This window comes from Gavialis gangeticus, unplaced genomic scaffold, assembly GCF_001723915.1.
Source record: "Gavialis gangeticus isolate Ggan-Ray unplaced genomic scaffold, GavGan_comp1, whole genome shotgun sequence".
NCBI classification, from domain to species: Eukaryota; Metazoa; Chordata; order Crocodylia; family Gavialidae; genus Gavialis; species Gavialis gangeticus.
Window position 1 is genome coordinate 255,040,929 of NW_017729032.1, and position 26,397 is coordinate 255,067,325.

The 26,397-nt window shown below is 41.0% G+C and overlaps 1 protein-coding gene across 1 annotated transcript in view; it reads right to left on the reverse strand.

Moving 5' to 3' along the window:
* Positions 1 to 891: 891 nt before the first annotated feature.
* The window catches only part of ZNF654 (zinc finger protein 654), a 32,482-nt gene continuing 6,976 nt past the window's right edge, over positions 892 to 26,397 (reverse strand). Inside the window, exons 3-8 of the mRNA XM_019525738.1 lie at positions 24,616 to 24,751; positions 15,954 to 16,156; positions 15,055 to 15,194; positions 9,705 to 9,846; positions 5,991 to 8,310; positions 892 to 2,660 (exon numbers count right to left, since the gene is read on the reverse strand). Of these exons, the coding sequence (XP_019381283.1) occupies positions 2,653 to 2,660; positions 5,991 to 8,310; positions 9,705 to 9,846; positions 15,055 to 15,194; positions 15,954 to 16,156; positions 24,616 to 24,718 (2,916 nt within the window). The 5' untranslated portion in view covers positions 24,719 to 24,751 and the 3' untranslated portion in view covers positions 892 to 2,652. The remainder of the gene's footprint in view (positions 2,661 to 5,990; positions 8,311 to 9,704; positions 9,847 to 15,054; positions 15,195 to 15,953; positions 16,157 to 24,615; positions 24,752 to 26,397) is intronic.

Consider the following 26,397-nt stretch of genomic DNA (forward strand, 5'->3'; position numbering starts at 1 on the left):
TCTTCAAACACATGGAGCTTTAGAAAAAGGCAAAAAAGCACCAAAGATTAAAGTACACCTAAGATTTCATACATAAATGTTTTGATACCTACTGACCAAAGTTTTTTTTTTTTTTAAACTTATTATTTTAAAATTAACTGATTTTCCTCAAACTTATGTAAGCCATGTAACTAGATTTAACAACATAGTAAAGCAAAGAAAAAGCAGAGCCTGGAATATGCCAAAACATGGCAATCCAGTTCTCAGCACTTTAGACAAGAACATTAGAGTAAGCAAGTGGAAATGTTGAAGTGCATTTGACTGGCTAGGTTCCCACTCTTTTTTTTTTTTTTTTTTTTTTGAAGAAAAAAAAACAAAAGAGAGAGAAAGAAAAAACCCTCTAAGAGTTTTATTTATTTATATATATATGTGATGCACTTTATCAGTTAGTATTTTGTAAATGCAAAACAAAAAAACCAAAAAACAAAAAACAAAACAAAACATTCTTTGGTGCCTCAAATGTCATGCAGATCTCTCTAAAAATGGCCCAGACACTGGTATTAATGTAATGCACACAGAGCTGTGATCATAATTTTATACCTTTTTACTTGGGGCTAAATTGAAATTAGTTAACTTTTGAGGAGTCAAAAAAAAGCAAGAATCTGAATTAGCATTCTTTCTTTCCTCCAAGGGAGGGGGAAAAAGGAGGGAGAAGTAATACAAACACATATTTGATTTCACAGAGGATGACTAGTAGAGGCATTATTAAACTATTGAGTTTCAAGTGCCAGAAATATTTTAAAGCCCATTTCACAATGAAACCCTTTAGTTTGCATAAAGTGAGTTGTTGCTACAATTAAGATATGCCTAAAGGATCTGTTAAATTTTGAGTCATATTAGTCCTCACATCTCTTGGGTAAGGGAGCTGACTGACTGCCTCCCTATGCTGTACATGCATTGTGATAAAGCATTCAGGGAGCTAATTAATGGACCAGGGACAGCTGTTGCGTGTTGGCTTATCTTACTGTTAAGTATCGACTGTTTGGTATAGCTTTTATCCCTATAAATACATCCAAACTTCTAGCTAAATGCACCAGGCAGGGATTGAAATAAACTTTGTATCAACTACAAAAATCAAGTTTAATTGTTAGAGGGTAAATGTGCACTGCAATGGACAATCTGAGGAGTTGCCACACTGTCTTTTGAAGAACGCTTGCAGCAGCATTTCATTTCTTGGATATCCTATGTTGAGATCGGTTACATACTGATGAAGGCATAGCAGTTTTTATCCTGACAGACCCTCTCTCAGGTGTCATTTCTGTCAACAGCGAGTTGTTGGCCCCAGTACTTAACACTGAATTTCATTTTAATTGCCAGACTCCTGGATTGGTTTCTAGTAAAAACTGCCACCTTTTCAATAGGAACTAGATGGAGTTGTAATGTGCTTTCAGGCTGCACTCTTACATGTTCCCATCCCTTCATTAGATGACTGACCATTAGCTGGTAAATCAAAACTCAGCAATGTATCACTAGCTGATGTTACATGTGTACAGAAGTTGCTTCCTGATCTATTTCTCCTAAATAACATTCTATTTTGCCTTGCCCTCTGGAGTCTTGTTTTGTATTCATTTAAATCCTGTTTCTATAGAAAAATCAGCTCTCAAATTCTCTTCAGGCATATTAACAGCTGAAGGACCTTTATATTTGCATAATATTAACTTAACTTTATACTCAAGCTCAAGTTTACCAATCTTCACATTGTGCATGCCTTCACTGTTTAGGTCTCAACCTGCATGTTAGTATCTGTACAAGCTGTATAAGTATTACTGATATTGAGTCTCTCTGTGCCTTTTAGAGATTTTTCATTTTAAAATTTCCAGGAGTAATTTGTCGTTTTGTCATATACTTGAAAAAGGCTTCTTAAGCGCAACTTGTACAACTGACGCATTTAATGTCATACCAAAACATTCTCCCTTGCATACAATGAACATTTTTTTTGGCAACTTGACAGTGCTGTCCATCTCCATTTTTCCTCACCACACTTCATTTGGGATTCTGAATATAACTCTGTAAAATAAGCTCCATTCTTTTTAGTGGAAAAAGGATTAAGAGAACCCAGCTTTGAATAAAAATAAGTTTCAGCTATCATTTTTTTCTCCATACCATGACAATTAACAATGTCTTTCTCTAAATCACCTATTTTTGATAAGGTGAAGGGCCATCCTTTGAACATGCATGGAGAGGAAACGGTTTTCTTTTTAACATGGCATTTTAAGCCAGTTGCACAGGTATCAGATGCTTTTTTCATAAGGCAATAAACCACTTCTCTTGTTTCTGCCCAGCTGACTGTATTAGTTTTCTTAAGCCCTCAGGCTGGACACATTGTGCTGCTGTCCTTCCATCATACATTAGGAATTTGTGGCTGTCTGGATAACTGGTACTTTGGGGACTTTGTAGTAACCTTTCTGGACTCAAAATCTGCACAGCTCCCACTACTCCTCTGTGAGTTCTGTCTAGAAAATGTGCTTTGTCTTTTATCAAGGTCATGTGTTTCTTTAGTAATTTGAGACTGCTTTATGATTAAGGCCAACTGGGAAGCAGCAAACTGATGCTTCTTCATGTAGTGTTTTCTCACACCACTCCAAGCTTGATGCATCTTCCCACAACATTTAATCAGGCACCTGTAAAATAGATCATGTTGGTTACTTTTTATCTTGATCTTGTACAAATGATGCTTTAATTTGAAATTTTGCACAAGTTGATCAAATTGCCTCATTTCAGTGTAGAAGGAGAAAAGGCATAAAGTACCCCACCAGGTCTTTCATGAAGGCTCTTTCATCAAAGCTGTCTGTTTATTTACCTTTCATTTCTTTTCCTAAACATTTAGCTGGGCTGAGCTTATCTTCTGGTTTAATAGAATATTTTTCTCTTTTTTTCCCCAAAAGTATTACTAATCATTCCAACTATATTCCTCCTGGTAAATTCTAGCACATTCAATTTGCTTACAGGTGGTATTAATCTACAGCTGTTCTGCCTTTCTATCTGGCTGCTTTCCAGGACTACTCCTTTTTCATTGGCATCTCCCTCTAAATCAGGGGCAGGCAATTATTTTGGGCAGAGGGCCACTTAGTGAGTTTTGGTAGGCTGTTGAGTGCTGCATGGGTAGCCCTGCCCCTTGTCAGGTGCCCTACTCCCTGGCAGTCACCTTGGGACCAGAAATCCTGCCCCTAACCGCTGATCTTTGCCACGGAAATCCTTCTCCTTGTCCCTGGAAGTAGTACTACTTTGGGGAAAAGGGTTTGCCAGCTCAGAGGGAAAACACACAGAACTAATTACATACTAAAAATCAAACACCCAAAATAATATATTTTAATTTAATTAAAAAATATATTTTGTCCTGATTTGTGTGCATTTGTGCTGCATATGCAGAAGTGATTACATATGGGAGTTTGTGGGGATATGTGGATATAGGAGCCATGTAGTGTAGAGTGGCCAGCCGGCAGGCAGGAAAAAGTGGGGAAAGCAGCGGGGGGAGTGGAAGTGAGCAGGAGCACAGGACTTGCACCAATATCTCAGGACCCAAGTGGGGTGGTAGGAGCACAGGGTATGAGCTGGTCTGGGCTGCACCAGAAGGGACAGGGAGGAGCTGAGCTGGTTCCACAGAGCAGCAGCACTGGCCATCTGGAGCAGCCACAGGCAGCACAGTGGTGGTGGTGAAGCAGCCACACCACAGCCTAGCGCAATGTGACCTCTGGGCAAGCAGCCACAGCCGCAGCCAACATTGCCTTACAACGGCAAGGGGGGGCCGCGCTTTCCTCAGTGCTGAGCTGCAGTTCCTACTCAGCTGCTGCTGTCCCAACTCAGCCTCAAATGGGCGAGGCTGGAGCTGGTGCAGGGCCCAGGCCAGCAGCAGCAGCAGGGAAAAAATTGGTGCTCAGCACAGGGAAGAAGTGGCCACTCCCCCATGCTGCAACTGCTCGGAGCCCATACAGGGCTGCTTGTGCCTGCTCTCCACTGCCACCAGCAATGTGGCAGAGAGCCAGGACAGCCCCACATGGGGTGCGACTGGCTGCAGCAGGAAGTGGCAGCCACTGGGGGGGCACTTTCCCCCTATGTTGAGTACTAGGGCTGTGCGAAATTTCACCGAGTGTTTTGTTTTGAAACTGTTTCTACATGGTTTGAGCTCAAAACAGCAAAATTGAAATGGAACAAAAAGCTTTGAAGCAGCTTCAAAACTAAATGAGGGAATTCAAAACATTTAGAGTTTTGAAGCAGCCTAGTGGTGGAAGGCAGGGGAGAGCCAGGGCTGCACTCTGAGCAGCTCCGCAGCCCCATGGAGCTCAGCCCAGTGGTGGGAGACAGGCAGAGCCAGGGCTGTGCACCACCTCCCACCACCAGGCTGAGCTCCATGGAGCTTGGTGCTGGGTGCGGGCTGTGCCCACCACCAGTCCCAGGCAGCAGTCACAGCTTCCTATCATCCAGCACAGATCCGGAGGCCCACACCCTCAGAAGGAATCTGGCACAGTCCCGCAGCCCTTCTGGGGTGCAGGCCCCCAGATCTGCAAGCCAGGTGACAGGAGGCTGCCGCTGTTGTCTGGGGCCAGTGACAGTATCAGGTTTCTGCAGCGCTGGGTGCAGGCTGGTGGCCCCAGGTGGCAGCAGCAGCCTGCTGTCATCCAGCACAGATCCGGGAGCCTGCACCCCTGAGAGGAGTCTGGCACAGCCCCGCAGCACTCCCGGGGGTGTGGGCCCCCAGATCTGCGCACCTGATGACAGGAGGCTACTGTTGCCAGCAAGTATCACAAGTTTTGCTTTCAAGATTTTGAGGTGCATTTTCCTTGAAACCTCTCTCCTTGAAACTGGGCAGACTTCATGCCCTCAGAAGGGGCTACTATCCCTGCAATTTTCATCTGATGAGGCAGGAAATTACAGTTTCAGCCACTCTCATGATTCCCCATTATAGCCTATGGGTGAAACATCCAAAACACAATTGAAACACCAAAACAGTTTTGATGAAACTTAACAGGACAGTGCTTCAAAACAAAACGAAACGACAAAACGAAACAATATCCCTTCAAAAGGGCAAAATGGATGTCAAAAGGAAACTATGGCATTTCGCACAGCCCTACCAAGCACCAGTTCATTCCCCACCACCGTTGCTCAGTCTGAATGGGCGAGCACAGTTGCACACAGGGTCAGGGCTGCATGCTGCTCCCCACCTGTAATGCAGGGCTTGGGCAGGGGCACTCAGAGTGAGCAGGTGCATGGGAGCCAGTGGCAGCCAGGTGGGAGCACAGGGCCCATGCCAATATCCAGGGCAAGTGCCAGCGGGGCCCAGAGAAGGATGGCAGGAGTGCAGGGTCCTGGCCAGCAGGGGCTCTATGGAGCCGGGTCAGCTCCCCTCTCTACCTGGTGGTGCAGCCCAGCCCAGCCCAGCCCGACTCCTTCCAGCCCAAACCCTGTGCTCCTACTGCCCTGCTGGCACTGGGTCTGTGCTCCCACATACTGCTTGCTTTCATTCCACCCCCACCACCGCTTTCCTGCCCAGCTGTCAGCTCCCAGCTACATGGCCAGACCATGGGGCTCAGCAGGAGCTGGCCCAGCCCTGAGGACTGGGGCAATCCCCATGGTTCTTCCCTACCTCCGCCCCCCTCCCCCCACACTTCTTACCTGAATTTCCCATGCTGGTGCAGCCACAAACATCCCCATGGTCCCAGGCCAGAAACCCCTGCTAGGCAGGGGCTAGCTTGGGGGGGGGGGGTAGGGCCAGGTGGGTCCTGCTCTTGCAAGAGCCTGCCATGGCTTCCTCTGGGTCCTACTGCCTCTGATTCCTGTCATCTTTAATATTTATCTGCCCCTGGCTCCTGTCACTTTTCTAAAAAAATTTTTTTTTTTTTTTTGGGACCCTGCAGGCCAGACAGAACGGTCTGGTGGGCCACATCCAGCCCATGGGCCGTATTTTGCCCACCCCTGCTCTAAATGTATGCATCTAGAAACAGTGCAAGACTTACTTTCATCATCTGAATCGAATCCAAAGAGCGTCTGACATTTCTTTTGTGCAAGGTGAGCCTCAAGTGCTTCTGAGTTACAGTAGGTGGTCAGGCAGTTGCCACATCTAAATCTTTCTGGTGATTTGCTACAAATTTTATCCTGCTCAGAATGAGCATCTACTTTATCAGTCAAAGTTTTTCTACGTTTTGGCATGCTTATGTATCGTTCATCAAGGTAACTGGGAGGCAATGGTCTAACATATGGCTTTGTTAATATTAAGCCATATGAAGTATTTTCTGTTGTCTGATTTGGTTTGGAAGGTAACTGAGAAACTGCAGCAACGTTGTTTTGTGGCATATCATGACAATTCTGTAAAACTGGTAACATTGAACCATTTTCTGTCCTTGTCTCATCTGCCACTCTGTCCAAAGGCGTATCTGATGAAGCTGAAGTAGTCTGCTCCAGTTCACTGTGCCCATTTACTAATTGGTCACTAACAACACTGCAAGTTTCAGAATTTGGCTGTACCACAGGTGTCTTTTGGTCTAGCAAGCTTAAAAATGTAGCATTAACATCAGAACTTTCATTTCCATTCTGAATGATATTGTTTGTTTTCTTCTCAACACTCTGGATATATGTCTTTGGTTCTGTAGAGTCTTTCCTTGCCTTCCAAGTCGGAATAGGTAAATCTACAGTTTCTTTTTCATTACTAGATGCATCCTTTTCTGCAGAATCACAATGTAATTCTGAAAGATTATCTGAAGAAATTTTTTCATTTACTTCCTCAGAACTTTCTGCTGTTCTGTTTAAATAATGCTGAGCCTCATGTTCATACAGCAAAGGAAGCTCTTCAAAAAGCTCACAGCACTCTGCAAAGTTGCACTGAGCTTTAAAAACATTGTGACTTTTTGTATGCTCTGCAAGTTCTGTGGACAGCTTAAATCTCTGATTACAGTTAACATGTAAACAAAAGTAAACATTTGGATATACATGTCGTTTTAGGTGATCTATAAAATGCTGAGAATCAGCAAATTTTCTCTGACAGAAGCGACACTTTCCTTTATTCCATTTCATTATATGCTGTTGCACCTTCAGATCAGTCGGGTGAGCTTTTCTTGCATGTTTGTTGAGGAATCTTATCTTTTTAAACACCCTAACACAGCCATTGGCAGGGCACTTAAAGTTTCCCTCTTGATCCATAACATCCAGATCCTTTTGAGAGCACAAGGCTCCATTTACTTTATGAAGTACAGGAGACTCCATATTTGGACTTTCTTCACTCTCAGGCAAACTCTCTGTAGTTAACGGTTCAAGAGTATTATTTAAATAGCTGTCATAACTACCATTCCCAACAACATCATCCTCTTCGCTTACATGATTTTCAACCACATCTGATACCAGCTCAGGATTGTCTGCTTCTGTATCAGTACTTGGAATTATTGCAACCTCTGGTTCATTATCCTTAGAACTGTCAGAGCTTCCATTTTCAAAAGAGATGGATGCCTCAGAACAATTCAATTCATTTAAAACAGGGGTTTCTGGATCCTCCTGTTGGACTACAGCAAGATGCTGTCTTTGTATTTTCTTGACATGATTCTTTAAGTGCTTCAACATGAGTCCTCTTTGCCTAAACTTTCTACTGCAAATTACACACGAAAAGCTTCCTTTTTTCTGGTGAGATTGTGCATGCCTTACAATATGACCGCCAAGAAACTCCTTGTTGCATAACACACAACGGTGCCTTGGTACATTGTGATCTATCATTTTCGATGCTGCTCCAAGAGCTGTGTAGTTCTTTTTGGCATTACCATGACCTTTGGATTGGGCTCCAGAAAGGTCTTCAGGGTCAAACTCCCCACTGCTTAGATCTGCTAAACAGACATGATCTTCACCTAAAGACTGATGTTCTGTTAGTTTCTCTGTATTGGCAGCAGAATTTTCCAGTGTACTTTCACCTAAGCCAACAGAGGCTTTATCACCCAATAGTGCTAAACAGTTCTGCTTGATCATCAAAAAATTCCAGAACTCAGGATCAAAAAACAAACCCTTTTTCACAATGGGAAGCAATTCAAAACGTACACGGTTCTGTACAGAACTAGCACGCTCATTATACTCTTCATCTGCGCATTTATATAGCCGCTCAACGGTGTAGTATGATTCTAAGGTACGCTCAAGAAAGAAGACAGAAAGCGCACAAATTCTGAGGATTTCCAAGTCATTTGGCAAAAAATGAGCAATTGTTTTATATATGAGACTTTTCATTATTGGATCATCACGGAGGTCCAGTTGCAGAGCACAACCACATATCTCAACACAAATCTGCAAACCATCTTCTCCCACCTGCAAAAATAAATAAGTAAATCAATGGCTGATTATACAATATATCCTGTTTTATTTTCTGCTTGCTTAATTTTAAGCAGCATATCTGACTACAAGATAAAACTATTAAAAAGGACAAAAACACTTATAATACTTATTTTAATATGTACTAAGTTTGTATTCAACTATTTGCAAGAAACTTAAGAGGTCAAAAAAAATCTTAGTTAAATTAAAAAAAAAATTTAAAATCTTGTTTAGAAGCAGATTTTAAAAAGACAAACCACAAATATGCCTATGCAGAACAGCAATTTTCCACTGCAGGCTACATTGCTTCAGATTCACTAGCAATGTGTATTTCTGTAGTTAGAGAGAGAAAAAGATAACCATTTGGGAATGTCTTAGCAACTGTTTTGAAAAGTATCAACGCAGAGAATTATGCCAAGCAATATTCTTATCTCCATCCTCATTAAACAGAGTATTTCATAGTGCAAGTGGACAGTTCCTTTAATATGTTTTCACATATTTTAGGAATACAGAAAAACCAGAGTGTTTTCCTTCAAGGTGTGCTTAGCTTAGTCTAATTTAGTTGTCATTTTAACCTGTACAGCATTAAAGACAAATGCAGTTTTTGTTTTCAGTGGACATTAAGTGACAAATAGAAAAATGAAAACAATCAAAAGACTTATTTGAAGTGAATGGTTGAACCCGTGCCAAGTGAAGAAAAATCAATACTGAAAAATGCTATAAAATTTTCTTCGTGTAGGTAAAAACCAAATAAAAAAGACACATCCATCTTCTAGGTTGGAGATATAAGAAAACAATGAAAAAAATTATGTTTAAGTATTTTATCCCCAGAAATGTAATCTTTTCACCTCAACATTGTACAACCGTTATTAATATTGTTATATGCTTATATACTGCATTGTGATATCCCACTGATATTTACTGTACTCCAATTGCTGCAGAGCAATTTTTAAAACCATCATAGCCTAATTAAAGGATCAGATTTCTGCAAGAGTACATTACTGTCACAATAAGTAACACCTAAGATACTTATGGTTGGAAGACTAAAGCAAAATACTTAAGTTTACGCTTTGTATGTATATTTATAATCAAGTCAGTCACTCTTTTGTTTATATTGGCATTCACTAAGTGCTGAACATAACGAAAACCATTTTAAAAACAAAAACAGTTGTAAAATCACCAAAGCAGATGAAGGAGCTCAGAATCAAGTATACTACCCAAGGTGATACTACACCAGCTCACTTCCTGGGATGGGATTTCACCAGGTTTCAAGTTAATACTGTCTATATTCTCTTCATCTCCCCAGACTGCAATGCGTCAGCACACAAATTATGGTGACAACTTACTTCCCAATCAAACTGGTAATACAAGGAAAAAATACCACTACTTACTTCATCTTTAATGACCTTCATAAAAGGGAAAATGACTCTGACATTTGTAGCTATCCTTAAAAGCTGGTAGCATTGGTCAACAAATACTTGTTTTGATGGGTTAGACTTAAGTTGTAGTTTACTCCAGATGAAGATGAGGTCCCTATAAATATAAACAAAACAGCTTTGTTGGGCCATGGTTTAAACAAAGCTATCCCTAACCAATGTGCATTACAAACAGCTCGACTGATATTTACATGTTGTAAGTATAATTATTTGAAGATTTAGTATCAAGCTAATTTAAACTAAAACTATATACAGTAAGCGGCACAGTGGAAAATGTAATTTAACCACTACGTTAAAGCATCCAAGGTATCTCTTATCACTGATCCAATAAAATATGCAAAGGAAGATTAATGGATCTAGTTCAGTATTGCAGAGCTCTGTACAACAGCAATGAAAGTGCTTACAGCATTTACCATTTCCTACCTAAAAAAATGAGAGGCAGGAAGACAGCCATGATGAGTATGGAAATGTTTTGGAATTAAAATTATTTTCAGTATAAGGCTGGAGAGACTTTTGGGAAAAGTGAATGTTGAAGGATGAAAAATAGAAGCAAGATGGAGACAAGTTTTCTGATCTACTCCACTGTTAGAAGAAATGTACTAATTACCATCTGCATGTGTGTTATACCAGCATTGTCTTTTTCTGCTCAGTCATGCCATTAATTCTTCTAGTTTATAACAAGTATATGAAATTAAGTCCATCTGCTGAGGATTTCTCTCTCAAATGTGTCATTTGCACATACAGAAGAAAACCAGAAAAAAAATCTTGACCGATACCAAGAGGCACAGAGTAAAAAGGATGATCTGTGCCATAGACAGGTGCAGAGGAATGAAATCCTGTCAAAGTAATGGATGATTGGTCCCTGGTCTGGATGACAGACAATAATAGAAAGGCTGATATCTGGAGAGTCTTTATTTAGCATGACAACGTGTAATTTACAGGCCATTTTCACTAGGATAACTGGACAGTTGAAAATTTCATAAAAGCAGAGGAGCAATGTGAGCGAGTTGGAAGGAAAAAAAAAAATGGATCCAACATAAAAGCTGTATTTTTTTTGAAAGGTAGAGCTGTAGAAACAGCTACAGGGATTGTCACAGGATAGTTCTATATATTTAATCCCCAAAGAAGTTCCATAATGTTCTAACTGAAATCCAACAATTCTTCCCCAGTCTACAATGATTAACCCATTACTTCCCTACAAGAGATGCAACAGGGAATCCCATTCACATTTCTTCTTTGCAGAAGATGAAAGTAGAACCAGAATTAGTACAGAAACAGAACATTTGGCCGACTTGCTACAGAGACTTCAGACAGAAGTCTAAGAGGCTTTTTTCTCCGCAAGTTGGTAAAAAAATGAGCTCAGTAAGCATAAAAGAGAATTGCCACTGAGTATGATATAACAATATTACTTTAAAATTCGAGTATCCCCATGGCTCTATTTAACATTTAATGCACATAAAGTTGGATCAGGCTTTGTATCCTGAATCTGGCAAATTTGGAATGTAAATTATTTATGCAAAGAATAAAAGCAAAACTTTAGCTAGCATGTAGCAAATTAGATGGAGTTTTCTTTATTTTAGTAACAGATCTCAACATTATGAAAACGAATAAAGTAAAAAAGAGCGACCAATACATTTAGCTTGAGTATATTAGGGCTTGGCTGTAACACAAAACCAGCCAAAAACCCTTGACTGACAAAGCCCACTCTTTTGCAACAAGTACATGCTGTTCCACCAGACTGAGAAAAAAAACTGCGTCTTAAGGACCCTAAACAAGATGCATGCTCAGCTTTGCCAGCATCATTAGCATATCACAAATAGTTCATGTCTCCCTAATTAACTTTGTGTGAAAGACTCAGAAGTAATTTGGTTACTACCTAAACATTCAAGCAGCTATTTCAAGAAAAAGTTTGTAACTAGCAAAGAAAGAACAAAATGAGCAGCTGGTGAAGGGGACAAGCATTCACTGAAAGTAAAAGGTCTTTTAACTTTCTCCTCTTAATTTTTGTTTTATTTATTTTTGCCTACCAGCTACATTACTCTTTTGTAGGATGGCTTTTGACTAAGACTTAATTTTACTAAAAGCCTAATACTTTGGAACTGGAAGACCATTCAAAGTCATCATTCCTTGAGTATCTGGCAGAAGAGCACCAAAAGACCCAAGGTACTTTGAATACAGGTAGCAGTCTAGGCACAGCAATGCTGAGCCTGGTGCAGATTAATTTACCCTGTCAAAAACCTTTTCTGGTGGCTATCTTATTTCCAAGATGGCTTGAGGGTAGTGTGCACTGCAAAGATACCTTAAAGCTCTTCAGTGCTTTAAGCTTCAGCTAAAGCTTTGAAAATGGGACTGAAACTCCTATGCCACTTGGATTGCTTTGAAATGCAAGATAAGATCCAAAATCTGCCTAGTTCTCTGAGCAAATACTGACCATGATGTGAACAGCTATGACCACCCTTAAAAAAAAAAATGCATGATTTGAAGCTATTCAACCTTTTTTGCTACAAGTCTTAAGAAGAAAGGGAAGCATATGCTTATTTCTGGAAGATGCATAAAATATCCCCTTACTAGAATGTACATGCAGAACACGGAATGTCTTAGCAAGCACCCACTCAGTTCACTCAACACGAAAAGAAATCCAATTCACTGTTACAGTCTTAATGCTAATGACCATGTGATAAACACGCCAACAGTTCACTCTTCTGCCAAGCAAATGACCACGAAAAATGTGTGGGAACAGCCTATTTACATACCCAAAAGGTCTCCTAATATGAGGGCATGATCTTGTTCTACATAGATATTTTATGTAAACATTCTGGTTGCCAGTTTGAACTGGGATCATCTTTTGGAATACTGGGTCCCTGAAGATCCTCAGTCACAGTATATTAAAGACTGACGTTTCCCCAACATTTGTATGCAACTGCCCCTGGAGAGACCAAATGCAGCCTGCATGAAGCACCTACACATGTGTTTTTCATTTCAGGCAAGACGTACCCATAGTAGCTATAATGAATTATCAGAAGCATTTGGTAGTTCATTTCTAAATGCTTATTAGAATGATGCAGTCCAGGGACAGAATGGCTCAAGGGCCAACCTCCTCCAGAGTAGTATGCACACGCATGCAAAGAGGTCTATGATCTTGGTAGAAGCCGCTTAAGAAATAAAAGGCACCATTAAGTGCTAACAATATTAATTGGCTTCATGAAGCCTATCCTCTTGCAAGTACCTGCTGGCCCCAGGGAGTCTTTTCTTTGCTAATCCATAATATCCTGGGTTTTGACCTAAGATAGGATGCTTTATGTTATTCATAGAAGGGATTCTACATATGCCAAGTCTCTGGAGGAAAGCATTGAGATTTAGGGTACTTTATCTTGAACCCTATTACCACTAGCAAATTGACACTGCTGTTCTTGGATCTTTTAAATAGATGTTGTCTTTCATAACTGAACTGGAGGGATATAAGAAAAATTACTCTACAGGTTCCACAATTGCAATAGATAAATATATTGTTACAGTTGCACAGAAGCAATTATTTGCTGCAGAATCTTTAGGAAGTCCAGATATTTGCTGCCTCTAAGAAGGAGGTAGATGCACTAGAAAAAGATAAAAATACATTCTGATAATAAACAGATTATATAGTATCAAGTGCATCTTCTGAAATTCCATACATCTAAGCCTGGCAAAGTTCTGCCTTGCATGAGTTCAGAAACATGGACTTCAGGATAAGGAAAATCTTGTGTGGATTTAAAACGGACAATGTTCAGGGCATCTCTGTAATGATTAGATCTAGTTTATCATTGCATATCTCAATGACAACACATATATAGTTATTACTGCCAAATTTTCAAGATCAAGACAGACTACTTCTACTCAAAATCAAAGACCAAATATCTAACATAAATTTCATGGGGGGGGAAAATCAAGTTACTTGACTGAGATAGTGCAGTCTGGCTGAATAAGTGTCTAGACAGATTCAGGACACCTGAATTCTATTGCTGCCATACTGGATGACCTCAGATAAGTCACTTCACACTGCCTCAATTTCCCCAAATGCAAAACAAATTTCATACCCCCTTCTTTGTACACTTTTTTTAAAGCGTGAAGATTAACACTATTTAACAGTTACTGTTCTTGATATACTGCATTAATACTGATATGCTGAACACAAAAAGGGCTCTATTTTAGATTCATATTTTTAGCTTCCTGTTTCACAATCAAGACGAGGAAAGTTGTAATATAAAATTTAAGTGGAAAAAATAAAGCATTTTCCATATATAATCCTTGCTGGAACCTCTGCTACAAAAGCAAATGTTCTCATGTCTAAACACTGGTTGTTCTTGATAAATCAGGAAGTCAAATTCTTGAGATTGAAAAATTGTTGGTCTTTTTCAATCTGATTTTAAACCCTTCCTTCATTCACAAAGCAGATTAATAATGGTCAGCAAAATGTTTTGCCTTCTAAACACCTTAACCACGGGCAAAATTATAGGAACTTTATTAAAGCCGCATCATTTTATAGATTTAAAAAAAAAAGAATTTTATAGGTAGCAAAGGGGTTAGTTCCATCAGAAACCTTTTAGATCATAGAGGTTGGAATTTTTTAATTTAATTTGTTCTCTAAAGAGGACCACTAAACTTAAAAAAATCTCAGGATATCTTGCAGGCTGAAGACTTATTTGAATGACTTGTTTCTTTTTTAAAATGATGCGATCTAACTTTGTGATATAATAAGTTTGATGGAAATACAGATCTTTACTGGAAGATTTGTGCAAACTTTGAGAGGAGCCATTACCCCTGGGGTACATTCACACGCAATAAAGTATCTGACATGTTCTGGGAGTAACAGGATTTGTACTACCCTAACTAAAAAAAATATGCAAGACTAGAATTAAGACTAGTAGGTTTGCACAGCATACAGTTCGGACTTTTCTAGACATTAAAATAGACATTCATGGTAAACTGTAGGGTAGCTACTATAATATCAGCCTGCCTATCTAAAAGGCTGGATAGCAAACAATTTAAGGTGCCAGACTTAAGGCAGCCTATATTTACCACAATTTACTAACTAAAAAGATTATCTTCTACTAGTCTGAAGTTACCAATATAGCAAATATATCATGCTTACTACAAAGGCCCTCTTCCATTATAGATATGAATTGTATAAAAGGCAAGATATGTCCAACAAGTAAAATAGTTACATAGGCAATTTTAAATTTTAGATAAGTCTTAAAGTTAACACCACTGCCACTTTTACATTAAGTATTCTTCATCTGCCAAGCTGTTTCATCAGAAATAAAGTATTTACCATATACAATACATGTCCCCACTTTGAAGCTGTGGGACAAGGAACGATTCACATAGCTGTAAGGCTAAGGTGGTCTTCCCTTCTTTTTCAGTGTTGCAGATGATCTCAATTCCACTCCTGCAATCAGTCCTCAGCAAGTGCTAGGCAATTAAAATAAGACCAATTTAGATAAATTTACTATCAGGAAACATGATCAAACCTAGCTGTGCTAAAGCAGTCACTGAAATATATAGAAATTGCTACTGACACAGGGTTTCTTAGGCAAGAGTTTCACAAATATTTTGTATCACTTAAGTTAAATTTCATATTTTAAAAAGTTTGTTAGATGTCATCAGATATGTAAAATTTGCAATGGGATTTTGGTACAAAAATGTGTATTCACATGCACTTGAGGACAAGTGTTGAAAGGCCTCTTCAAACTCATCTTGATTTTGGCAAAAAGACAGAAGATGGAGAAATTGCCAACATGTGCTTTAAGTATTAAAAGGCATGCGCTTAAGTGAACATCATCTGGCCAACACTAAATGAGAGAGACTTTTCACAACTTAAGTAACTGGACAAGGTATAAAAAAACAAACTGAAAGTCATGTAGATTTAGACTCTTGTTGTGGTACTGCTTTGAAATAAAAGGTACTATAACTCTGAAGATTCAAGAAGTTCAGCAATGTAAGTGTTAGAGAAATTTTGTTTTTTAAACGTGTAAACTTCCAATGAAGTCAATAAGAGTTATATGCACTTCACTTACAGCAGACTTTGGTCCTAGGAAAATAAATTCAAGCCGATGTCATATGAAGTCTACCAGATTGATATTTGGTTATGCTATGGATAAAATTTCACATGCCTTGACAACTTTAAGTGTAATTTATAGGCATAACAAATGTATACTAAACACACAGTACCTCCTGGAACAGCTGATCTTCTAATGGTGACATATAAAGACAGGTGAAAAGAGCTTGATGGAAATACAGATCTTTACTGATATCTGGATGATTTATGCAAGCTTTGATAAGAGCCATTGCCTCTGGGATGCGTTCACAAGCAATAAGGTATCTGGCACGTAGTTCAAAGAACAGTGGATTTTCAGAGCTTAAATATTTGTTAACTGCACAGAAAAGAAAGATTTTAAAATCATTAGACTCTGCTCTCCCAACAAAATGGCATGTTCATTTTTATAGGACATTCATTAAGCATTATAATTAACAAAAACCTATCCAAGAAAGCCAGTCAGATGTTTAAGTACAATCTGCAGGAAGCTAGCTTTCTGTTTGTAAACAGATGTACTGCTGTTTGATGAGACCAGTAGCATAGCCCATTCCATATTCTCTCTCCAGAGATCAATAGTGATTGCTTCATGAGTGTGCAGTAAATGTTGCCATAAGCCAGAGTTGGTCAATGTAAGTGGCAGGAGGTTACAGGCCTCCCTGGAGGCAGCTGTGCCAGCTGTATTGTGGGCTCCCCTGCTGCATTGTGCGCCAGTCCTGCTATGTTATGTAGGGGTCTCAGGTACCCCCTGAAACCTCAGCTATGGCCTCCCGTGGCCCATCATCCTGCCCCTAGAGACAAGGCAGGAAGTGGAATCTGGAAGAGAAAGGGAAATCCCAGACAACCTAGTGGCAGCAGCAGGAGGGTGGTCAGAATCAGCACGTGGGCCAGGTGCTTGGGGGCTGCAAGTTATCTTGAGAGCCAGAAGCAGTCCATACGATAACCCTGCAGTTAAGAATATTCTCCAGTAGTTAAAGGCTGATCTCCCACCTCCACCTCTTGTGACTACAGACTCAGCTAAGTCTTGAAGCATGATGATTTCTCTCTCTCCTTCCTAAACATCTTTAATCTGGTTAGGCTAAGTAGCCATTTAGATAGACAGAGAAAGAGCAGAAGACAAATCACCCTCAGTCCATATAACCAATGTTTTATTTTAATTAATGCAACTAAGTCTAGTTTTGTTTTGCAGATTCCAAAGGTCATAGTTCCACAGTCAGTTTGGATCATTGATCAAACTAAGTAACTCTGAAACTTCAAATCTTCCAATATAGTTCTCACAATATTAACATTACTTCAAGGCAGAAGTAACCTTTACTTCCTCACAAGACTGCACAGGAACAGTAGCACAGAGCTGATTCCCATACAGTTTATTTTTCATTTAAAAAAAATCCTTGCTTTGCTGCAACAAGGATTAAATTCATCTTATTTTTACCGATACATCATGTATTAAAGTTTTCTTTGATGAAAAACAGAATCGAAACTACTAACATACCACAAAATTAAAGTTGCAACATTAACCAAAGAGTTTAGGGGCATTTAGAAACCCAGCTGCATCTTTAAGTGCATAAATACCTTTGAAACTGTGGACCCAACTGTTAGATTTGCTTAATTTGAGTCACAGACAGCACTCAATTTAAGACTGTGCGTTTGGCCTTAAACCTGCTGCTCTGCTTTCAGCTTCCAGCCCTGTGCTTTGTGCCTGATGTGATGCTTTGCTTTCTGCTTCAAGCCATATCTGCCCTAATACTACCTGTTCCTTCTCCAATCTGCCAAGGGCCACACACACACAGGCTGCTCACAGAACCCATGCCGCAGGCTGACCACCTGTCTTGGACAATGGAGCCTCGATCCTTCACTGAGGTAGAGACTAATGTTGAGAAACCAATTTTCATCATGGAGAAACAAGACAAGGATGTACACAGTGGTTCTGCATAAACTTATGTAATGCAAAAGCAGCTAGACAGATTTTTGCTTTAATTTAAAACCCAACGTGACATGGAAAATTGGTATCCTCAAAATATGAGACATTATGACCAACTGAAAAAAAGACTGATATAAACAAAGTAAAGCTATGCCTAAATTACAATGGCTACAAAGCCCACCACTGCTGCAACAGCCCAAATCATTGGTATATTAATCCAGATTTAATTTCCTGAATATTAATCACGTAGGTCTAATGTCCATGTGACAAAAAATGCTTTGAAGCTGCATTATTCCTATATTAAAATCAGAAGATTTTGGACTGAACTCCTGAATAGTTATAGTTTCATAGTTTCTAGGGTCGGAAGGGACCTGAGCAGATCATCTAGTCCGACCCCCTGCCATGGCAGGAAGAGCACTGGGGTCAAATGACCCCAGTAAGGTGGTCATCCAACCTCCTCTTAAAAACCCCCAGGGTGGGAGCCTGCACCACCTCACTTGGAAGCTGGTTCCAGACTCTAGCCGCCCTGACCGTGAAGTAGCGCCTCCTGATGTCCAACTTAAACCTTCCCTCCGCCAGCTTGTGACCATTGTTCCTGGTCACTCCTTGCGGCGCTCGGGGGAACAGGGACTCCCCCAGCGCCTGCTGATCCCCCCTAACCAGTTTATAACAGGCCACAAGATCCCCCCTCAGCCTTCTCTTTTGAAGGCTGAACAGGTTCAGGTCCCGCAACCTTTCCTCATAGGACCTACCCTGCTGTCCCTTGATCATACGAGTGGCCCTCCTCTGGACCCTCTCCATGCTGTCCACATCCCTCTTAAAGTGCGGCGCCCAGAACTGGACGCAGTACTCCAGCTGCGGCCTGACCAGTGCCGCATAGAGGGGGAGGATCACCTCCTTGGACCTGCTCGAGATGCATCTGTGGATGCACGACAAGGTGCAGTTGGCCTTCCTAGCCGCCTCCCCACACTGCTGACTCATGTTCATCCTGGAGTCAATAATGACTCCCAGATCCTTTTCCACCTCTGTGCTGACAAGAGGGGAGTTCCCCAGCCTGTATGTGTGGTGCCTATTGTTCCTCCCCAGGTGCATCACCTTACACTTGTCCATGTTAAACCCCATCCTGTTCTCCTCCGCCCATCCTTGTAACCTATCTAGGTCTAACTGTAGCCTGTTGCTCCCCTCAATTGTGCCCACTTCCCCCCACATCTTATATTTTCTTTAAAAACTATTAAAGAAATAAAGGTGGACATTTAACTCCCCACAGACATCTGGACTCAAAGATCTTCCAAAGTCCCTTCCAGCCCTAGCGTCTATGAATGTGTGTTAGCAGAACGTAGAAACAAAGAGACATTAGGAAAAATCAAGGCCCTCTGCCCTCACCTAACTGCAGGAACATGATAATAGGGAATACTCCTCCTCATAGAACCCAGGTGCTTTTAGTCTTAGCTGCATTTTTAGAGTTCATTTTAATACACCCAAGATAACCAAACCATTGCAATCTTCACCCATTTAGGAGGCAAATAGATTTGACCTGACAAATTATGGAGCAGATTAACTTTTAACTTGTGCTTCTGCTCCTGTAAATAAAGGACTTTTAATATGCATAATAATCAGGCGTCATCCATTTCCTTTGACTGGGAAGCAAAAATTTGTCTGCTATATTACTCAGACTTGTTATAAATAGAGTTCCCATTTTCAGACTGTACAGCCTTAGGCAACACATCCTCAAGATGCAGCACCCTTAAGACCCAAGTTTAATTTATACCAGCAATTCCTGGCTACTGACACTGTCACTAGTAAGGATGGCTGCAGTTGCTCCAAAAAATCACTTCTCACAAACCCTGGGTGCTTTTCAACCTGATTAATTCTACCAGAGCCCTTCCTCTCTAGGGTTAAAGTCCCTGGGGATACATGTACAGGCTTTAATCCCAAAGCAGAAAAAAAACTAATTATAGTAGCAACTGGGCAAATGTAACATTAATTTAAGAAAGGTTATCTATTCTTGTCCAAGCAAAGACTATACAGAGCCTTGATGGAACTTGATGTCTTAATTATAAAGCTTAAAAGGTAGAGAGCAGAAAGCCTTTGTGTTCAAGTCTCCTCTGATTTTCCCTTCCTCTTCAAATTCCTGGCAGGCTTCTTCAGAGAGCTGCTCTTGAAATGCTCAGGCTTTTCCTGTTTCCAGTAAAATACTGTTTTGGCCTTGCTCTCTCTCCACAGAGAAAAACTTGGCTCTTTCTCCAAAGAACCCCCTCTTTGTGGTCCTCTGAAAATACTACTGCAATGTACAAGAGGACAGGTGCAGCAAGCTCATGTTGGACTTGCCCTTTTTGTGCAAGCTGAGGGACCAACAGCAGCACAGTACGTATGGTTTATACAATGTCTCAACATGACTTAAAAATGTAATACCATATCTTCTTGCATGTAACACGTTCCCAAATACAATACACTTTGTTTTTGAAAGGAAACAACAAAAAAGAGTAACAGCTGCATAGAGCAGAGACATAGCCTTGTTTTCAGCTGATCCACCTCCCTTTCCTGCATCACTAAAACTGAATCTCTAATTGCTGCTGGCAACTGGTCCCAGTGGGTGAACCTACAACTTTGAAAAGAGATAAAAACTATGCTAAAGAGCTAAGAACTTTGTGAAAGATCAGGAACAACTAGAAGACAGTGAAATTGTCTTTAAAAGGGTTAGCTTGATAAGCGGAACATCAACACCATAAAAAAGGAGGGATAAGCATTAACACCTGCAGAGTAAAGAACAATGAGCCATTAGGTCAAAAAATACCCTTAGCAACCCACACAGTAATATGTACCAGTAGAACAGGAATCAAATCAGGAAAACCAGAAAATTAACTTCCCCACATTAAACATGGATGCTAATTTTGGGGGTGGGGAGGGAGGAGGAAGGTGTGTACTGTATTTAAGAAACAAGTCCCTGGTACAGGTTACATTTAAGATGCAATTAAGGTGTTAATCACATCATAAGTAGTAACCCAGGCACATGTTAAAGCCAATTTATGGCAGGATAATATAGCCATGCAGCACAAGAAAATGGCGCACACAGAATGCATCTAACCATCTTTGTGGCTCGTTGCATCACAACCCCTGTCACTTTAGGAGGGGAGAGCAGCTGGCTGCAGCAGCAGCAGCAGAGGCGGCATCAACTCCATGTGAAAACCAGTTTGTCGTGCTGGAAAGCCACAGGACTGGAAGAGGTGGGGCTTTGGGCACATAAGCCCAGTGCCCAAGCACAAGCAGGCAATCTGACAGACAGGCATCAAGCTACCCAAGGGAGCTGGGTTGAGAGGGCTCCAAGGGGGAGATGGCTTGTGGGCAACCTTAACCCTGAGTGGGGGAAGACTTTTAGGGCAAGACTTTTGGGGTCAAGGACCCTGAGGGCTGACCCAGTGAGCATAAGACAAGGGCCGGGGCCCAGAGCATACAGGTACAAGATGGGTCTGGGGCACAGGAGCCAAGGTCCAGGGCAATGGGCCTGAGCTGAGAAGCACAGGCAGAATAGAAGGGCCAAGGCCAGGAAGGCTGAGACATGGACAGAAGTTCAAGGCCTAAAAAGGCAAAAGCTGCATGGAAGGCAGGGGGCCCTTTCCAATGAACAGAGTAACTTCTGTAAGGCATAGGCATGGCTATAGGGGAGGAAGGAAGCCATGAATACAGCTTATAAGGCAACTGGCTCTCTGAGACATGGACAGGGCCAGAAGGTCCATATCTTAGTGCCCAAGAGGCATGACTGGGGCCAGCCAGGTACAAGAGGTACCAGCCAGCCAAAGTGAACAAGGGCTCACTTGAGGACCTTGGGACAGCTTCCCTTAACATCATAATAAATCCATCAAGGTGTCACAAGTAAGGAAAAGGGGAGGGTAGAGACATAGTAGGGAGGCAGGAGTCACATGGCCACGAGGGGATATTAGAGCTGTTCCTGGAGCATGATCATGCTACACATGCTTTAAACAAAATCTGTGGCATACTGGGGCTGACATGACAGATCCCAATGCTCAGTTGAGTGTAGGGATCTGGCATAAGGCAGCCCTAGGATCCAAGACACAATGGTCCCCTACCGATTGTACAGACACTTATGGGTTTCATGGCTTGCTTAAACATTCATGCCCTCTGTTAATGAACTAATTAGAACAGATATATTGTCGAGTACCAAAACTGGGCTGGGGGGCAACACTGGATTCTGGACCTGATGCCCCCACCTAATCCCCAGAGGCAAATCAGGGGGTGCTGAGAGCCCAACTTCAAGGCTTGTCTCCTGACCTGGAGCCCCAGTTACATGGCTGTTGTTTTTTTGTTTTTTAAGTTCCTGAGGCACCCACAGAAGCAACAGCTGGGGAGCTGGGAGATCCCTGTTCCCCAGCTGTGGGCACTGCTTCGAGATATGGGGCATGGGCAGCTGGGGACCCACAAGTTCTCAGCTCCCTGTGACTGATGCTGTGGGAACCAGTGCATGGGGAGCTTTGAAGAGCATGCAGGCAGCTGGGCTGCAGCTATATTTTTTAAAACTCCCCCAGGTGCTCAGCTCCAGACAGCAGGTGAAGGCTGTCTAGTATCTAGGTGTTAGCACCTAGAGCTTTAAAGAATACACTGACGTAGCTTCCTTGGGCTTTGCTGCCAGGGACTTCGAACTCTGTGTCTGGCAGCTCTGGCTGGGCTGCTGGGGATCAGAGGCTCCTAGTAGGGTCTGAAGTCCTCAACAAGGGAAGCTCTTGCCTCCCACCCCCAGTGAACGGTTTATGATCCCAGGCTCCTTGCACTGGCAAACAGAAATACCATGATGGGGGTTCTCAATCCCCGATCCCAACAATCTCACTTCCTGCCATACGTGTGGCATGGCAGAAGATGTGATAGTTGGGACTGGGGATGAGATTCCACTGTGCCATTAAATAACTGTGTGCCAGAGGCCTTAGTTATACAGTATGACTGCATTACAGAAGTTGAAAAGAAAAAATTAAATTAATACCTGGGTCAGTTCTATAGGTGAATGGATAACAGATAACTATGCTGCATTATTTAAAGCACCCAGAGAGGGAGCAATTCAGTTTTTGTAAGATAAACATCAAGTGAAGTCCAACTATGTAAGAGGTACACAAATGTTCACATAAGGGACTCAAAATGTTCTACGCTCAAAGAAACTCCTGCTCTAAGCGAGCACCTTGGAGGCAGTTGATATAAATGGTGGCAAGGCCCACCCCTCCGCCTTTTTTGAGAGGAGATTTTTGCTTGAAAGTTAAGAAAGTAGTGTGAAGGTGCACTGCCATGTTAGGGATATTAGAGAAAGCCAAGAGAAAAAGTATCAGGAGTTAAAATATTTAGCTACAAAAAAAAGGGGAGTAGCAGCCAGCAATAAAAACTAGCACCAACTTACTGTTATTTGGGAGTGACAGAAGTACCAGGTACCACAAAGGACTACCAAGTCTAACTCCTATATAAAGGTTTCCCATTACTGTAAATACCTATACCCTTTTGGACTTTAGCTACTATTTCTGCTTATGGTTCATCAACAAGTCATCGCAGCCAGGGATCCTTGTCTAAACCGTATTGTGATGCACAACTGACCAGCGACAGTCCCTCCCCTCACACCTGCTTTGCTACTATTTAAACCAGTGGATCCCAATCCACAGGTAGATCTCTGAGCCTCTTGCGGTAGATCCTGGAGCCTCTTGGAGTCAGTCTGAGGCTGGGATGGGGGACAGTGCCTGCACGCATCCATGTGCATCCTTCAGCCCAGCAGGTCAGTCCATGGGGGAGGGAAGGGGCAGGGGCTAGACTCAGGACCCCACAGTGAGGGACAGTGCTGCCAAGGCAGGAGCAAGAGGCAAGTTGAGTGGGGCCCTAGCTGCGCAGAACTTACCTGCTGGGGAGGCGCACCCCCAAATAATATTTTTCCCCCTTCTGCCTTGATCTGCCCCACCATTTCCCTCCCCCACAGACTTACCTACTGGGCAGGGATGGGGTGGCAGCAGTGCACAGTAGATCTCAGGTTGCTTTTAAATGCCAAAGGTGATCTCCTACTTAAAAACTTGGAGACCACCAATTTAAATCAGTGAAAGATGAACTACTGTCAGCTATGGAAACAAGTCCTTGGACACCTCTGCAATGGTCCTCTGCAGTGTCAAAACTTTCCCTCATTATCCTACTAATCTGCCTCTTAGTTCTGGACCCACCACTGAAAAGACAACTCATTTCGTTTCGATGGCCTGTCAGAAACCTCCTGCTTGACACTGCCAGAGAAATGATATCTGTCAGTAGAGCAATACTTCTGTTGCAAAGAATTCAGAAAGACCACAACAGGTCCAAATGTTATTGACACTATGGAGTCACCTCTGGATGTATTTGTCAGTGTTCACACACTTAACAGTGCTAACATAGTGTGGTTCTGTGGCACCCTTACATGGCTCTCATACCACCCTGGTTGAGAATCGTTCCACTATACAAACAAAATGAAAAAACAGATCCTGTCACAAAGGCCTTACAATCTATGCGAGAGCCAGCAGATGAACACAGACAAATTGGAGAGTATAAGGAAGTGGCTGGACAGCACTGGTCTGCAAGACAAGCTGTTCTCAGTACATCAGCAAGCTAATCATGGCCAAGCTCTTTTGTAGGTAAAAACCTAACTTGCATTTCATATTATATATGCTCATGTCAATTTAGCAACCACCTCAGGACTTCTTAAGTCAGCACAAAGAAAACAAAGTGGCTTTCATTTTCTTTTTAAACAACTGGTTTGATGAAACACCAGAGAATTACATGTACAAATTAAAGATTTTACTTGGTCATGTTGCCTCAAATACACACAAACAATGATTTAAAATGTTTAAAAACTATATATTTATTAAATGACATACCTAACTCCTGAGATACAGGCTTTGCTTTAAGAACTGCTTGTAACACTGGATCCTCCCATGGTCCACCATCTCTGATAATTCGAGTCACCAATTCCAGGTTCATATTTCCATATCTGCTTAGGAGGTTCTGGCATTCCTATGATTTTTTTAAAAAGCATTACATTCAAAGAACAAGTGAGATAAACAAATACTGAATCATTAAATAACTAAAATGTCAAAACTATATCTATATGCTCAGCATTGAGTCAATATCACAACTAGTCATATGTTGACTGTGACTATATAGTAAACCTAAAGGCACCAATCTAATTTCCTTTATACAGAAGTCTTGCCAACATCCATTAATGGCAAGCTTGTGCCATTTTGTTGACAATAGGTGAGCTGAATTCTCATCTCCTATTAAAGATATCTAACAAACCCCAATGACCAAATCTTCAGTTGGCAGAAATCAATGTATACAAGGTCTGTACACAAGGAGATGCTGTGACACCAACTATGTACTACTAATTTTTAAAGGAATTAGCATACTGGAATATGCATAGTCCAAAACTAACACCTTTGAGCTAAAATGCAAGTCAGACATTTCTGTCAAAACTTCTACATACTGCTGAAATCATTCATTTAAATTATTAAAATTAGGACCAAATAATAGCCTGTGTGTACCCAATTCCCATCATCCATAACAGTACTGAAAGTTTGAAGAGGGAAGTCAAACAGTGCTCTAATTTTCTATCAGGTCATTCAATTCAAGAGGATTTCTCTACCATTAACTTTTACTGTACAAGAAAATAATTTCATACAAACTGGAGAACAGCTTCTGATGTTCATTTTTGCTGTAGAGAGTTTTAGTATCAATTTATTCCTAATTTCTTATACTATATTCAGATAACTCTCGTCTGATAACCAAGGAACTGAAACATGCTTTTTTTTTTCTTTTTTTTTAAAATCAAGTACACTTTCACACGTCCTGTTAAAAAATAAGTCTTACAAGCTTCCCCAGCAAGAGAAAGAGCCTTTGAAGGATGTTTTAATGAATCTGATCAATACACTTGGTTTTTGTATTTTAACTGGCTTTATGCATTTATCAAAAATACAAACACTGAGTTTAAAGGTAGAAAAAAAAGTTTTGCTACTTATTTTTCCCCAACATACTGTTCTCCTCAAAGATCCATCATTTGAGGCCTGTACACCACCCACCATGGGTGCCATAAATATTAACAGAATAGTCCCACAGCACTCATACAAAAGTAGACCCCACTTATAAACTGTAATATTCTTTAGGCTGCAATTCCTTCCCCATGTGCTTTAGCATCTGGTTACACTTTCAGAGGCATCAAGTCCTATTTTTAACATAGATTTGTACAATTATAAACAATAAACATTAGCATTCTTCAATACCTACCATTTTAGGCAAAGAGGTTTAAGTACAAAATAGTGCAAGAATTAAAGAGAGTAGCAGTTTAGCATTCAACTGACGATCTGAACAGTGGGCGAGAAACTGTTGATTTAGTAAGTTATAAGCTTAGAATACTACATTTCTTGGTGGATGTTAAGTTCTGGTCAGAGATTACCAAAAGGAAAGCAGCTAGAAACTAGTTTTGATCTCCTTAGAAATAAAAGGGAAAAATACAATCTTAATTTAAAAACGAAGACACATTTATCATTACAAAACTAGAATTATGCTCTACTTAATTCATGATTTGATACAAGCAGGGTCAATGGTTGCAACCTTAAGAAAAACATTAATGTTCAATGCAAAAAAAAAAAAAAAAAAAAAAAAAC